The sequence below is a fragment of the Scyliorhinus torazame genome, chromosome 9, assembly GCF_047496885.1.
Source record: "Scyliorhinus torazame isolate Kashiwa2021f chromosome 9, sScyTor2.1, whole genome shotgun sequence".
In the NCBI taxonomy this organism is placed as follows: Eukaryota; Metazoa; Chordata; class Chondrichthyes; order Carcharhiniformes; family Scyliorhinidae; genus Scyliorhinus; species Scyliorhinus torazame.
The window spans coordinates 6,152,118-6,169,942 of record NC_092715.1 but is presented as its reverse complement, the minus strand read 5'-3'; the positions used below and the strand labels follow the sequence as shown (position 1 = coordinate 6,169,942).

The window sequence follows — 17,825 nt, the reverse complement described above, 5'->3', positions numbered from 1 at the left end:
CCACACACACTGACTCTCACTGGGGTATGGGACCCACACACACTGACTCTCACTGGGGTACGGGTTTCACACACACTGACTCTCACTGGGGTACGGGTCCCACACACACTGACTCTCACTGGGGTACGGGTTCCACACACACTGACTCTCACTGGGGTACGGATCCCACACACACTGACTCTCACTGGGGAACGGGTTCCACGCACACTGACCGTCACTGGGGTATGGGTCCCTCACTGACTCTCACTGGGGTACGGGTCCCACACACAGTGACTCTCACTGGGGTATGGGTCCCACACACACTGACCCTCACTGGGGTACGGGTCCCACACACACTGACCCTCACTGGGGTACGGGTCCCATACACACTGACTCTCACTGGGGTACGGGACCCACACACACTGACTCTCACTGGGGTACGGGTTTCACACACACTGACTATCACTGGGGTACGGGTCCCACACACATTGACTCTCACTGGGGTACGGGTTCCACACACACTGACTCTCACTGGGGTACGGGTCCCACACACACTGACTCTCACTGGGGTACGGGACCCACACACACTGACTCTCACTGGGGTACGGGTTTCACACACACTGACTATCACTGGGGTACGGGTCCCACACACATTGACTCTCACTGGGGTACGGGTTCCACACACACTGACTCTCACTGGGATACGGGTCCCACACACACTGACTCTCACTGGGGTAAGGGTCCCACACACAATGACTCTCACTGGGGTACGGGTCCCACATACACTGACTCTCACTGGGGTACGGATCCCACATACTGACTCTCACTGGGGTACGGGTTCCACACACACACTGACTCTCACTGGGGTAAGGGTCCCACACACAATGACTCTCACTGGGGTACGGGTCCCACATACACTGACTCTCACTGGGGTACGGATCCCACATACTGACTCTCACTGGGGTACGGGTTCCACACACACACTTACTCTCACTGGGGTACGGGTTCCACACACACTGACTCTCACTGGAGTACGGGTCCCACACACACTGACTCTCACTGGGGTACGGATCCCACACACACTGACTCTCACTGGGGTACGGGTCCCACACACACTGACTCTCACTGGGTACGGTTTCCACACACACTGACTCTCACTGGGGTACGGGTCCCACACACACTGACTCTCAATGGGGTACGGGACCCACACACACTGACTCTCAATGGGGTACGGATCCCACACACACTGTCTCTCACTGGGGTACGGGTTCCACACACACTGACTCTCACTGGGGTGCGGGTCCAATACACACTGACTCTCACTGGGGTACGGGTCCCACACACACTGATTCTCACTGGAGTACGGGTCTCACACACACTGACTCTCACTGGGGTACGGGTCCCACACACACTGACTCTCACTGGGGTACGGGTCCCACACACACTGACTCTCACTGGGGTACAGTTCCACACACACTGACCCTCACTGGGGTACGGGTCTCACACACACTGACTCTCACTGGGGTACGGATCCCACACACTGACTCTCACTGGGGTACAGGTTCCACACACACACTTACTCTCACTGGGGTACGGGTCCCACACATACTGACTCTCACTGGGGTACGGGTTCTACACACACTGACTCTCACTGGGATACGGGTCCCACACTCACTGACTCTCACTGGGGTACGGGTCCCACACACACTGACTCTCACTGGGGTACGGGTCCCACACACACAGACTCTCACTGGGATGTAGTTCCACACACACTGACTCTCACTGGGGTACGGGTCTCTCACACACTGACTCTCACTGGGGTACGGGTCCCACACACACTGACGCTCACTGGGGTATGGGTCCCACACACACTGACTCTCACTGGGGTACGGGTCTCACACACACTGACTCTCACTGGGGTACGGGTTTCACACACACTGACTCTCACTGGGGTATGGGTCCCACACACACTGACCCTCACTGGGGTACGGGTCCCACACACACTGACCCTCACTGGGGTACGGGTCCCACACACACTGACTCTCACTGGGGTACGGGACCCACACACACTGACTCTCACTGGGGTACGGGTTTCACACACACTGACTCTCACTGGGGTACGGGTCCCACACACACTGACTCTCACTGGGGTACGGGTTCCACACACACTGACTCTCACTGGGGTACGGATCCCACACACACTGACTCTCACTGGGGAACGGGTTCCACGCACACTGACCGTCACTGGGGTATGGGTCCCTCACTGACTCTCACTGGGGTACGGGTCCCACACACACTGACTCTCACTGGGGTATGGGGCCCACACACACTGACCCTCACTGGGGTACGGGTCCCACACACACTGACCCTCACTGGGGTACGGGTCCCACACACACTGACTCGCACTGGGGTACGGGACCCACACACACTGACTCTCACTGGGGTACGGGTTTCACACACACTGACTATCACTGGGGTACGGGTCCCACACACACTGACTCTCACTGGGGTACGGGTTCCACACACACTGACTCTCACTGGGGTACGGATCCCACACACACTGACTCTCACTGGGGTACGGGACCCACACACACTGACTCTCACTGGGGTACGGGTTTCACACACACTGACTATCACTGGGGTACGGGTCCCACACACACTGACTCTCACTGGGGTACGGGTTCCACACACACTGACTCTCACTGGGGTACGGATCCCACACACACTGACCGTCACTGGGGTATGGGTCCCTCACTGACTCTCACTGGGGTACGGGTCCCACACACACTGACTCTCACTGGGGTATGGGTCCCACACACACTGACCCTCACTGGGGTACGGGTCCCACACACACTGACCCTCACTGGGGTACGGGTCCCACACACACTGACTCTCACTGGGGTATGGGACCCACACACACTGACTCTCACTGGGGTACGGGTTTCACACACACTGACTCTCACTGGGGTACGGGTCCCACACACACTGACTCTCACTGGGGTACGGGTTCCACACACACTGACTCTCACTGGGGTACGGATCCCACACACACTGACTCTCACTGGGGAACGGGTTCCACGCACACTGACCGTCACTGGGGTATGGGTCCCTCACTGACTCTCACTGGGGTACGGGTCCCACACACAGTGACTCTCACTGGGGTATGGGTCCCACACACACTGACCCTCACTGGGGTACGGGTCCCACACACACTGACCCTCACTGGGGTACGGGTCCCACACACACTGACTCTCACTGGGGTACGGGACCCACACACACTGACTCTCACTGGGGTACGGGTTTCACACACACTGACTATCACTGGGGTACGGGTCCCACACACATTGACTCTCACTGGGGTACGGGTTCCACACACACTGACTCTCACTGGGGTACGGGTCCCACACACACTGACTCTCACTGGGGTACGGGACCCACACACACTGACTCTCACTGGGGTACGGGTTTCACACACACTGACTATCACTGGGGTACGGGTCCCACACACATTGACTCTCACTGGGGTACGGGTTCCACACACACTGACTCTCACTGGGATACGGGTCCCACACACACTGACTCTCACTGGGGTAAGGGTCCCACACACAATGACTCTCACTGGGGTACGGTCCCACATACACTGACTCTCACTGGGGTACGGATCCCACATACTGACTCTCACTGGGGTACGGGTTCCACACACACACTTACTCTCACTGGGGTACGGGTCCCACACATACTGACTCTCACTGCGGTACGGGTTCTACACACACTGACTCTCACTGTGATACGGGTCCCACACACACTGACTCTCACTGGGGTACGGGACCCACACACACTGACGCTCACTGGGGTACGGGTCCCACACACACTGACTCTCACTGGGGTACGGGTCCCACACACACCGACTCTCACTGGGTACGGGTCCCACACATTCTGACTCTCACTGGGGTACGGGTCCCACACACACACTTGCTCTCACTGGGGTACGGGTCCCACACATACTGACTCTCACTGGGGTACAGGTTCCACACACACTGACTCTCACTGGGGTACGGGTCCCACACACACTGACTCTCACTGGGGTACGGGTTCCACACACACTGACTCTCACTGGAGTACGGGTCCCACACACACTGACTCTCACTGGGGTACGGATCCCACACACACTGACTCTCACTGGGGTACGGGTTCCACACACACTGACTCTCACTGGGGTACGGGTCCCACACACACTGACTCTCACTGGGTACGGTTTCCACACACACTGACTCTCACTGGGGTACGGGTCCCACACACACTGACTCTCAATGGGGTACGGGACCCACACACACTGACTCTCAATGGGGTACGGATCCCACACACACTGTCTCTCACTGGGGTACGGGTTCCACACACACTGACTCTCACTGGGGTGCGGGTCCAATACACACTGACTCTCACTGGGGTACGGGTCCCACACACACTGATTCTCACTGGAGTACGGGTCTCACACACACTGACTCTCACTGGGGTACGGGTCCCACACACACTGACTCTCACTGGGGTACGGGTCCCACACACACTGACTCTCACTGGGGTACAGTTCCACACACACTGACCCTCACTGGGGTACGGGTCCCACACACACCGACTCTCACTGGGGTATGGGTCCCACACACACTGAGCCTCACTGGGGTACGGGTCCCACACACACTGACTCTCACTGGGGTACGGATCCCACACACACTGACTTTCATTGGGGTACGGGTCCCACACACACTGACCCTCAATGGGGTAAGGGTTCCACACACTGACTGTCACTGGGGTACGGGTCCCACACACTGACTCTCACTGGGGTACGGGTCCCACACACACCGACTCTCACTGGGGTATGGGTCCCACACACACTGACTCTCACTGGGGTACGGGTTCCGCACACTGACTCTCACTGGGGTACGGGTCCCACACACACTGACTCTCACTGGGGTACGGGTCCCACACACACTGACTCTCACTGGGGTACGGGTCCCACACACACTGACTCTCACTGGGGTACGGGTCCCACACTGACTCTCACTGGGGTACGGTTTCCACACACACTGACTCTCACTGGGGTACGGGTCCCACACACACTGACTCTCAATGGGGTACGGGTCCCACACACACTGACTCTCACTGGGATACGGGTCCCACACACACTGACTCACACTGGGGTACGGGTCCCACACATTCTGACTCTCACTGGGGTACGGGTCCCACACTGACTCTCACTGGGGTACGGTTTCCACACACACTGACTCTCACTGGGGTACGGGTCCCACACACACTGACTCTCAATGGGGTACGGGTCCCACACACACTGACTCTCACTGGGGAACGGGTTCCACACACACTGACCGTCACTGGGGTATGGGTCACTCACTGACTCTCACTGGGGTACGGGTCCCACACACACTGACGCTCACTGGGGTACGGGTCCCACACACACTGACTCTCACTGGGGTACGGGTTTCACACACACTGACTCTCACTGGGGTACGGGTCCCACATGCACGGACTCTCACTGGGGTACAGGTCCATACACCCTGACTCTCATTGGGGCATGGGTACCACACACACTGACCCTCACTGGGGTACGGGTCTCTCACACACTGACTCTCACTGGGGTAAGGGTCCCACACACCGACTCTCACAGGGGTACGGGTCTCACACACACTGACTCTCACTGGGGTACGGATCCCACACACACTGACTCTCACTTGGGTACGGGTCCCACACACACTGACTCTCACTGGGGTACGGGTCTCACACACACTGACTCTCACTGGGGTACGGATCCCACACACTGACTCTCACTGGGGTACGGATCCCACACACACTGACTCTCACTGGGGTACGGGTCCCACACACACTGACTCTCACTGGGGTACGGGTCCCACGCACACTGACTCTCACCGGGGTACGGGTCCCACACATACTGACTCTCACTGTGGTACGGGTTCCACACACACTGACTCTCACTGGGGTACGGGTCCCACACACACTGACTCTCACTGGGGTACGGGTCCCACACACACCGACTCTCACTGGGTACGGGTCCCACACATTCTGACTCTCACTGGGGTACGGGTCCCACACAAACACTTACTCTCACTGGGGTACGGGTCCCACACATACTGACTCTCACTGGGGTACAGGTTCCACACACACTGACTCTCACTGGGGTACGGGTCCCACACATACTGACTCTCACTGGGGTACAGGTTCCACACACACTGACTCTCACTGGGGTACGGGTCCCACACATTCTGACTCTCACTGGGGTACGGGTCCCACACACACAGACTCTCACTGGGGTACGGGTTCCACACACACTGACTCTCACTGGAGTACGGGTCCCACACACACTGACTCTCACTGGGGTACGGATCCCACACACACTGACACTCACTGGGGTACGGGTGCCACACACACTGACTCTCACTGGGGTACGGGTCCCACACACACTGACTCTCACTGGGTACGGTTTCCACACACACTGACTCTCACTGGGGTACGGGTCCCACACACACTGACTCTCAATGGGGTACGGGACCCACACACACTGACTCTCAATGGGGTACGGATCCCACACACACTGTCTCTCACTGGGGTACGGGTTCCACACACACTGACTCTCACTGGGGTGCGGGTCCAATACACACTGACTCTCACTGGGGTACGGGTCCCACACACACTGATTCTCACTGGAGTACGGGTCTCACACACACTGACTCTCACTGGGGTACGGGTCCCACACACACTGACTCTCACTGGGGTACGGGTCCCACACACTGACTCTCACTGGGGTACAGTTCCACACACACTGACCCTCACTGGGGTACGGGTCCCACACACACCGACTCTCACTGGGGTATGGGTCCCACACACACTGAGCCTCACTGGGGTACGGGTCCCACACACACTGACTCTCACTGGGGTACGGATCCCACACACACTGACTCTCATTGGGGTACGGGTCCCACACACACTGACCCTCAATGGGGTAAGGGTTCCACACACTGACTCTCACTGGGGTACGGGTCCCACACACTGACTCTCACTGGGGTACGGGTCCCACACACACCGACTCTCACTGGGGTACGGGTCCCACACACACTGACTCTCACTGGGGTACGGGTCCCACACACACTGACTCTCACTGGGGTACGGGTCCCACACACACTGACTCTCACTGGGGTACGGGTCCCACACTGACTCTCACTGGGGTACGGTTTCCACACACACTGACTCTCACTGGGGTACGGGTCCCACACACACTGACTCTCAATGGGGTACGGGTCCCACACACACTGACTCTCACTGGGGTACGGGTCCCACACACAGTGACTCTCACTGGGTACGGTTTCCACACACACTGACTCTCACTGGGGTACGGGTCCCACACACACTGACTCTCAATGGGGTACGGGTCCCACACACACTGTCTCTCACTGGGGTACGGGTTCCACACACACTGACTCTCACTGGGGTGCGGGTCCCATACACACTGACTCTCACTGGGGTACGGGTCCAACACACACTGACTCTCACTGGAGTACGGGTTCCACACACACTGACTCTCACTGGGGTACGGGTTCCACACACACTGACTCTCCCTGGGGTACGGGTCCCACACACACTGACTCTCACTGGGGTACGGGTCCCACACACACTGACTCTCACTGGGGTACGGGTCCCACACACACTGACTCTCAATGGGGTACGGGTCCCACACTGACTCTCACTGGGGTACGGGTTCCACACACACTGACTCTCACTGGGGTACGGGTTCCACACACACTGACTCTCACTGGGGTACGGGTTCCACACACACCGACTCTCACTGGGGTATGGGTCCCACACACACTGACTCTCACTGGGGTACGGGTCCCGCTCACTGACTCTCACTGGGGTATGGGTCCCACACACACTGACTCTCACTGGGGTACGGGTCCCACACACACTGACTCTCACTGGGGTACGGGTCCCACACTGACTCTCACTGGGGTACGGTTTCCACACACTGACTCTCACTGGGGTACGGAACCCACACACACTGACTCTCACTGGGGTACGGGTCCCACACACACTGACCCTCAATGGGGTAAGGGTCCCACACACACTGACTCTCACTGGGGTACGGGTCCCACACTGACTCTCACTGGGGTACGGGTCCCACACACATTGACTCTCACTAGGGTACGGGTCCCACACACACTGACTCTCACTGGGGTACAGTTTCCACACACACTGACTCTCACTGGGGTACGGGTCCCACACACACTGACTCTCAATGGGGTACGGGTCCCACACACACTGACTCTCACTGTGGTACGGGTTCCACACACACTGACTCTCACTGGGGTACGGGTCCCACACACAGTGACTCTCACTGGGTACGGTTTCCACACACACTGACTCTCACTGGGGTACGGGTCCCACACACACTGACTCTCACTGGGGTACGGGTCCCACACACACTGTCTCTCACTGGGGTACGGGTTCCACACACACTGACTCTCACTGGGGTGCGGGTCCCATACACACTGACTCTCACTGGGGTACGGGTCCCACACTGACTCTCACTGGGGTACGGGTTCCACACTGACTCTCACTGGGGTACGGTTTCCACACACACTGACTCTCACTGGGGTACGGGTCCTACACACAAAGAACAAAGAACAAAGAAATGTACAGCACAGGAACAGGCCCTTCGGCCCTCCAAGCCCGTGCCGACCATACTGCCCGACTAAACTACAATCTTCTACACTTCCTGGGTCCGTATCCTTCTATTCCCATCCTATTCATATATTTGTCAAGATGCCCCTTAAATGTCCCTATCGTCCCTGCCTCCACTACCTCCTCCGGTAGTGAGTTCCAGGCACCCACTACCCTCTGCGTAAAAAACTTGCCTCGTACATCTACTCTAAACTTTGCCCCTCTCACCTTAAACCTATGCCCCCTAGTAATTGACCCCTCTACCCTGGGGAAAAGCCTCTGACTATCCACTCTGTCTATGCCCCTCATAATTTTGTATACCTCTATCAGGTCGCCCCTCAACCTCCTTCGTTCCAGTGAGAACAAACCGAGTTTATTCAATCGCTCCTCATAGCTTATGCCCTCCATACCAGGCAACATTCTGGTAAATCTCTTCTGCACCCTCTCTAAAGCCTCCACATCCTTCTGGTAGTGTGGCGACCAGAATTGAACACTATACTCCAAGTGTGGCCTAACTAAGGTTCTATACAGCTGCAACATGACTTGCCAATTCTTATACTCAATGCCCCGGCCAATGAAGGCAAGCATGCCGTATGCCTTCTTGACTACCTTCTCCACCTGTGTAGCCCCTTTCAGTGATCTGTGGACCTGTACTCCTAGATCTCTTTGACTTTCAATACTCTTGAGGGTTCTACCATTCACTGTATATTCCCTACCTGCATTAGCCCTTCCAAAATGCATTACCTCACATTTGTCCAGGTTAAACTCCATCTGCCATCTCTCCGCCCAAGTCTCCAGACAATCTAAATCCTGCTGTATCCTCAGACAGTCCTCATCGCTATCCGCAATTCCACCAACCTTTGTGTCGTCTGCAAACTTACTAATCAGACCAGTTACATTTTCCTCCAAATCATTTATATATACTACAAAGAGCAAAGGTCCCAGCACTGATCCCTGTGGAACACCACTGGTCACAGCCCTCCAATTAGAAAAGCATCCCTCCATTGCTACCCTCTGCCTTCTATGGCCTAGCCAGTTCTGTATCCACCTTGCCAGTTCACCCCTGATCCCGTGTGACTTCACCTTTTGTACTAGTCTACCATGAGGGACCTTGTCAAAGGCCTTACTGAAGTCCATATAGACAACATCTACTGCCCTACCTGCATCAATCATCTTAGTGACCTCCTCGAAAAACTCTATCAAGTTAGTGAGACACGACCTCCCCTTCACAAAACCGTGCTGCCTCTCACTAATACGTCCATTTGCTTCCAAATGGGAGTAGATCCTGTCTCGAAGAATTCTCTCCAGTAATTTCCCTACCACTGAAGTAAGGCTCACCGGCCTGTAGTTCCCGGGATTATCCCTGCCACCCTTCTTAAACAGAGGAACAACATTGGCTATTCTCCAGTCCTCCGGGACATCCCCTGAAGACAGCGAGGATCCAAAGATTTCTGTCAAGGCCTCAGCAATTTCCTCTCCAGCCTCCTTCAGTATTCTGGGGTAGATCCCATCCGGCCCTGGGGACTTATCTACCTTAATATTTTTTAAGACACCCAACACCTCGTCTTTTTGGATCACAATGTGACCCAGGCTATCTACACCCCCTTCTCCAGACTCAACATCTACCAATTCCTTCTCTTTGGTGAATACTGATGCAAAGTATTCATTTAGTACCTCGCCCATTTCCTCTGGCTCCACACATAGATTCCCTTGCCTATCCTTCAGTGGGCCAACCCTTTCCCTGGCTACCCTCTTGCTTTTTATGTAAGTGTAAAAAGCCTTGGGATTTTCCTTAACCCTATTTGCCAATGACTTTTCATGACCCCTTCTAGCCCTCCTGACTCCTTGCTTAAGTTCCTTCCTACTTTCCTTATATGCCACACAGGCTTCGTCTGTTCCCAGCCTTTTAGCCCTGACAAATGCCTCCTTTTTCTTTTTGACGAGGCCTACAATATCACTCGTCATCCAAGGTTCCCGAAAATTGCCGTATTTATCTTTCTTCCTCACAGGAACATGCCTGTCCTGTATTCCTTTCAACTGACACTTGAAAGCCTCCCACATGTCAGATGTTGATTTGCCCTCAAACATCCGCCCCCAATCTATGTTCTTCAGTTCCCGCCTAATATTGTTATAATTAGCCTTCCCCCAGTTTAGCACATTCATCCTCGGACCACTCTTATCCTTGTCCACCAGTACTTTAAAACTTACTGAATTGTGGTCACTGTTACCGAAATGCTCCCCTACTGAAACATCTACCACCTGGCCGGGCTCATTCCCCAATACCAGGTCCAGTACCGCCCCTTCCCTAGTTGGACTGTTTACATATTGTTTTAAGAAGCCCTCCTGGATGCTCCTTACAAACTCTGCCCCGTCTAAGCCCCTGGCACTAAGTGAGTCCCAGTCAATATTGGGGAAGTTGAAGTCTCCCATCACCACAACCCTGTTGTTTTTACTCTTTTCCAAAATCTGTCTACCTATCTGCTCCTCTATCTCCCGCTGGCTGTTGGGAGGCCTGTAGTATACCCCCAACATTGTGACTGCACCCTTCTTATTCCTGATCTCTACCCATATAGCCTCACTGCCCTCTGAGGTGTCCTCTCGCTGTATAGCTGTGATACTCTCCTGAACAAGTAGCGCAACTCCGCCTCCCCTTTTACATCCCCCTCTATCCCGCCTGAAACATCTAAATCCTGGAACGTTTAGCTGCCAATCCTGCCCTTCCCTCAACCAGGTCTCTGTAATGGCAACAACATCATAGTTCCAAGTAGTAATCCAAGCTCTAAGTTCATCTGCCTTACCCGTAATGCTCCTTGCATTAAAACATATGCACTTCAGGCCACCAGACCCGCTGTGTTCAGCAACTTCTCCCCGTCTGCGCTGCCTCAGAGCCACACTGTCCCTATTCCCTATTTCTCCCTCAATGCTCTCACCTTCTGACCTATTGCTCCCGTGCCCACCCCCCTGCCATACTAGTTTAACACTGACTCTCACTGGGGTACGGGTCCCACACACACTGACTCTCACTGGGCTACGGGTTCCACACACACCGACTCTCACTGGGGTATGGGTCCCACACACACTGACTCTCACTGGGGTACGGGTCCCGCACACTGACTCTCACTGGGGTATGGGTCCCACACACACTGACTCTCACTGGGGTACGGGTCCCACACACACTGACTCTCACTGGGGTACGGGTCCCACACACACTGACTCTCACTGGGGTACGGGTCCCACACTGACTCTCACTGGGGTACGGGTCCCACACACACTGACTCTCACTGGGGTACGGGTCCCACACACACTGACTCTCACTGGGGTACGGTTTCCACACACACTGACTCTCACTGGGGTACGGGTCCCACACACACTGACTCTCACTGGAGTACGGGTTCCACACACACTGACTCTCACTGGGGTACGGGTCCCACACACACTGACTCTCCCTGGGATACGGGTCCCACACACACTGACTCTCACTGGGGTACGGGTCCCACACACACTGACTCTCACTGGGGTACGGGTCCCACACACACTGACTCTCAATGGGGTACGGATCCCACACACACTGTCTCTCACTGGGGTACGGGTCCCACACTGACTCTCACTGGGGTACGGGTTCCACACACACTGACTCTCACTGGGGTACGGGTTCCACACACACTGACTCTCACTGGGGTACGGGTCCCACACACACTGACTCTCACTGGGGTATGGGTTCCACACACACTGACTCTCACTGGGGTAGGGGTCCCACACACACTGACTCTCACTGGGGTACGGGTCCCACACACACTGACTCTCACTGGGGTATGGGTTCCACACACACTGACTCTCACTGGGGTAGGGGTCCCACACTGACTCTCACTGGGGTAGGGGTCCCACACTGACTCTCACTGGAGTGTGCTGTGGTCAGTGTGATTCGATTACAGAAAATGCTTCACTCAGCTGTCAGTAAAGACACTTACTGGAATCCCGGTGCTGCCGGGGATGGATATCTGTGATTCTGTCACTTGCAGGACCTCCTCCTCCGCTGATGTCTCTGAGGATTAACAGATAACATATTCAGCACTCTGGAAACATCCGATCACCAATCCAACCTCCACTGTCAGTGTTCACACTCGCACTGAAGCGGAGTGACAATGATGATCACAGGCAGGACCACAGAACCGTGACAGCTGAAGAAAGCGATCGCCGGGGACAGTGACCATCAAGACAGTGACCGTCAGGACAGTGACCGTCAGGACGGTGACCGTCAGAACAGTGACCGTCAAGACTGGGACCGTCAGGACAGTGACTGTCAGGACAGTGACCGTCAGGACAGTGACCATCAGGGCAGTAATTGTCTGGACAGTGACTATCAGGACAGTGACCATCAGGACAGTGATTGTCTGGACAGTGACTATCAGGACAGTGACCATCAAGACAGTGACCGTCAGGACAGTGACCGTCAGGACGGTGACCGTCAGAACAGTGACCGTCAAGACTGGGACCGTCAGGACAGTGACTGTCAGGACAGTGACCGTCAGGACAGTGACCATCAGGGCAGTAATTGTCTGGACAGTGACTATCAGGACAGTGACCATCAGGACAGTGATTGTCTGGACAGTGACTATCAGGACAGTGACCATCAGGACAGTGACCATCAGGACAGTGACCGTCACGACTGGGACCGTCAGGACAGTGACCGTCAGGAGAGTGACCGTCAGGAAAGTGACCGTCAGGACTGGGACCATCAGGACAGTGACCAGCAGGACAGTGACTGTCAGGAGAGTGACTGTCAGGACAGTGACCATCATGACAGTGACCATCAGGACTGGGACCATCAGGACAGTGACCATCAGGACAGTGACCGTCAGGACAGTGACCGTCAGGACAGTGAGCGTCAGGACAGTGAGCGTCAGGACAGTGACTGTCAGGACCTTGACCATCAGGTCAGTGACCATCAGGACTGGGACCATCAGGACAGTGACCATCAGGCCAGCGACCATCAGGGCTGGGACCATCAGTGAGTGACCATCAGGACAGTGACCATCAGGACAGTGACCGTCAAGACTGGGACCGTCAGGACAGTGACCCTCAGGACAGTGACCGCCAGGACAGTGACCATCAGGGCAGTGACCGTCAGGGCAGTGACCATCAGGACTGGGACCGTCAGGACAGTGATTGTCTGGACAGTGACCATCAGGACAGTGACCGTCAGGACAGGGACCGTCAGGAGAGTGACCGTCAGGAGAGTGACCGTCAGGAAAGTGACCGTCAGGACTGGGACCATCAGGACAGTGACCATTAGGACAGTGACCAGCAGGACAGTGACCGTCAGGAGAGTGACTGTCAGGAGAGTGACAGTCAGGACAGTGACCATCAGGACTGGGACCATCGGGACAGTGAGCGTCAGGACAGTGACCGTCAGGACCTTGACCATCAGGACAGTGACCATCAGGTCAGTGACCATCAGGACTGGGACCGTCAGGACATTGACCATCAGGCCAGCGACCATCAGGGCTGGGACCATCAGTGAGTGACCATCAGGACAGTGACCATCAGGACTGGGACCGTCAGGACAGTGACCGTCAGGACAGTGACCATCAGGACAGTGACCATCAGGAATCTGACCATCAGGACTGGGACCACCAGGACAGTGACCGTCAGGACAGTGAACGTCAGGACAGTGACCATCAGGACTGGGACCGTCAGGACAGTGAACGTCAGGACAGTGACCATCAGGACTGGGACCGTCAGGACAGGGACCGTCAGGAGAGTGACCGTCAGGAGAGTGACCGTCAGGAAAGTGACCGTCAGGACTGGGACCATCAGGACAGTGACCATTAGGACAGTGACCAGCAGGACAGTGACCGTCAGGAGAGTGACTGTCAGGAGAGTGACAGTCAGGACAGTGACCATCAGGACTGGGACCATCGGGACAGTGAGCGTCAGGACAGTGACCGTCAGGACCTTGACCATCAGGACAGTGACCATCAGGTCAGTGACCATCAGGACTGGGACCGTCAGGACATTGACCATCAGGCCAGCGACCATCAGGGCTGGGACCATCAGTGAGTGACCATCAGGACAGTGACCATCAGGACTGGGACCGTCAGGACAGTGACCATCAGGACAGTGACCGTCAGGACAGTGACCGTCAGGACAGTGACCATCAGGACAGTGACCATCAGGAATCTGACCATCAGGACTGGGACCACCAGGACAGTGACCGTCAGGACAGTGAACGTCAGGACAGTGAGCGTCGGACAGTGACCGTCAGGACAGTGACCATCAGGACTGGGACCATCAAGACAGTGGCCGTCAGGACAGTGACCGTCAGGACCTTGACCATCAGGACAGAGACCATCAGGTCAGTGACCATCAGGACTGGGACCATCAGGACTGGGACCATCAGGACAGTGACCGTCAGGTCAGTGACCATCAGGACAGTGACCGTCAGGACAGTGACCGTCAGGACAGTGACCATCAGGACTGGGACCATCTGGAATCTGACCATCAGGGCTGGGACCATCAGGACTGGGACCATCAGGACTGGGACCATCAGGACAGTGACCATCAGGACAGTGACCATCAGGGCTGGGACCATCAGGACAGTGAACATCAGGACAGTGACCATCAGGACAGTGACCATCAGGACAGTGACCGTCAGGATGATAACCATCAGGACAGTGACCGTCAGGACAGTGACCATCAGGACAGCGACCATCAGGACAGTGACCATCTGGGCTGGGACCATGAGAACAGTGACCATGAGGACAGTGACCATGAGGACAGTGACCATCAGGTCAGTGACCATCAGGGCAGTGACCGTCAGGGCTGTGACCATCAGGATGCTAACCATCAGAGCAGTGACCGTCAGGGCAGTGACCGTCAGGACGGTGACCATCAGGGCAATGACCGTCAGGACAGTGACCGTCAGGGCAGTGACTGTCAGGACAGTGACTGTCAGGACAGTGACTGTCAGGACCTTGATCATCAGGACAGTGACCATCAGGTCAGTGACCGTCAGGACTGGGACCGTAAGGATAGTGACCATCAGGACAGCGACCATCAGGGCTGGGACCATCAGTGAGTGACCATCAGGACAGTGACCATCAGGACAGTGTGCGTCAGGACAGTGACCATCAGGACAGTGTGCATCAGGACAGTGACCATCAGGACTGGGACCGTCAGGACAGTGACCGTCAGGACAATGAGCGTCAGGACAGTGACCGTCAGGACAGTGACCGTCAGGACAGTGACCGTCAGGACTGTGACCGTCAGGACTGTGACCGTCAGGAGAGTCACCATCAGGACAGTGACCGTCAGGAGAGTCACCATCAGGACAGTGACCGTCAGGACAGTGACAGTCAGGACATTGACCGTCAGGACAGTGGCTGTCAGGACAGTGACCTTCATGACTGGGACCATCAGGACAGTGACCGTCAAGACAGTGACCAGTAGGACTGGGACCATCAGTACTGTGACCGCCCGGACAGTGACCGTCAGGACAGTGACCGTCAGGACTGGGACCATCAGGACTGGGACCATCAGGACTGGGACCATCAGGGCAGTGACCATCAGGGCAGTGACCGTCAGGGCAGTGACCGTCAGGACGGTAACCATCAGGACAGTGACCAGCAGGACAGTCACCATCAGGACAGTGACCGTCAGGACTTTGACCATCAGGACTGTGACCGTCAGAACAGTGACCGTCAGGACAGTGACCGTCAGGGCTGGGACCATCAGGACAGTGACCATCAGGACAGTGACCGTCAGGATGATAACCATCAGGACAGTGACTGTCAAGATAGTGACCATGAGGACAGTGACCATCTGGGCTGGGACCATGAGGACAGTGACCATCAGGACAGTGACCATCAGGTCAGTGACCATCAGGACAGTGACCATCAGGGCAGTGACCGTCAGGGCAGTGACCGTCAGGGCAGTGACCGTCAGGACAGTGACCATCAGGGCAGTGACTGTCAGGACAGTGACTTTCAGGGCAGTGACCGTCAGGGCAGTGACCATCAGGATGGTAACCGTCAGAGCAGTGACCATCAGGGTAGTGACTGTCAGGACAGGGACCATCAGGGCTGTGACCGTCAGGGCAGTGACCATCAGGGCGGTGACCGTCAGGGCAGTGACTGTCAGGACAGTGACCGTCAGGACCTTGACCATCAGGACAGTGACCATCAGGTCAGTGACCATCAGGACTGGGGCCATCAGGACTGGGACCGCCAGGACAGTGACGATCAGGACAGCGACCATCAGGGCAGCGAGCGTCAGGACAGTGTGCGTCAGGACAGTGACCGTCAGGACAGTGACCGTCAGGACAGTGAGCGTCAGGACAGTGAGCGTCAGGACAGTGAGCGTCAGGACAGTGACCGTCAGGGCAGTGACCGTCAGGACAGTGACCGTCAGGACAGTGACCATCAGGACAGTGACCATCAGGACAGTGACCGTCAGGGCTGGGACCATCAGGACAGTGACCATCAGGACAGTGACCATCAGGTCTGTGACCATCAGGACAGTGACCATCAGGACAGTGACCATCAGGACAGTGACCGTCAGGATGATAACCATCAGGACAGTGACTGTCAAGATAGTGCCCATGAGGTCAGTGACCATCTGGGCTGGGACCATGAGGACAGTGACCATCAGGACAGTGACCGTCAGGATGATAACCATCAGGACAGTGACCATCAGGGCAGTGACCATCAGGGCAGTGACCATCAGGACAGGGACCATCAGGGCTGTGACCGTTAGGGCAGTGACCGTCAGGACAGTGACCATCAGGACTGGGACCATCAGGACTGGGACCATCAGGACTGGGACCATCAGGACAGCGACCATCAGGGCTGGGACCATCAGTGAGTGACCATCAGGACAGTGACCATCAGGACAGTGACCATCAGGACAGTGACCATCAGGACAGTGTGCGTCAGGACAGTGACCATCAGGACTGGGACCGTCAGGACAGTGACCGTCAGGACAATGAGCGTCAGGACAGTGACCGTCAGGACAGTGACCGTCAGGACAGTGACCGTCAGGACAGTGACCATCAGGACATTGACCGTCAGGACATTGACCCACAGGACAGTCACCATCAGGACAGT

The 17,825-nt window shown here is 56.1% G+C and overlaps 1 protein-coding gene across 3 annotated transcripts in view; it reads right to left on the bottom strand.

Annotated features, from left to right (window-relative positions):
- Window positions 1-17,825, bottom strand: part of spef2 (sperm flagellar 2) — a 941,194-nt gene that overhangs the window by 565,283 nt on the left and 358,086 nt on the right. For all 3 annotated transcript variants that reach the window (XM_072515585.1, XM_072515587.1, XM_072515586.1), the window contains exon 14: window positions 12,690-12,763. In XM_072515585.1, coding sequence (XP_072371686.1) covers window positions 12,690-12,763 — 74 coding nt within the window. The remainder of the gene's footprint in view (window positions 1-12,689; window positions 12,764-17,825) is intronic.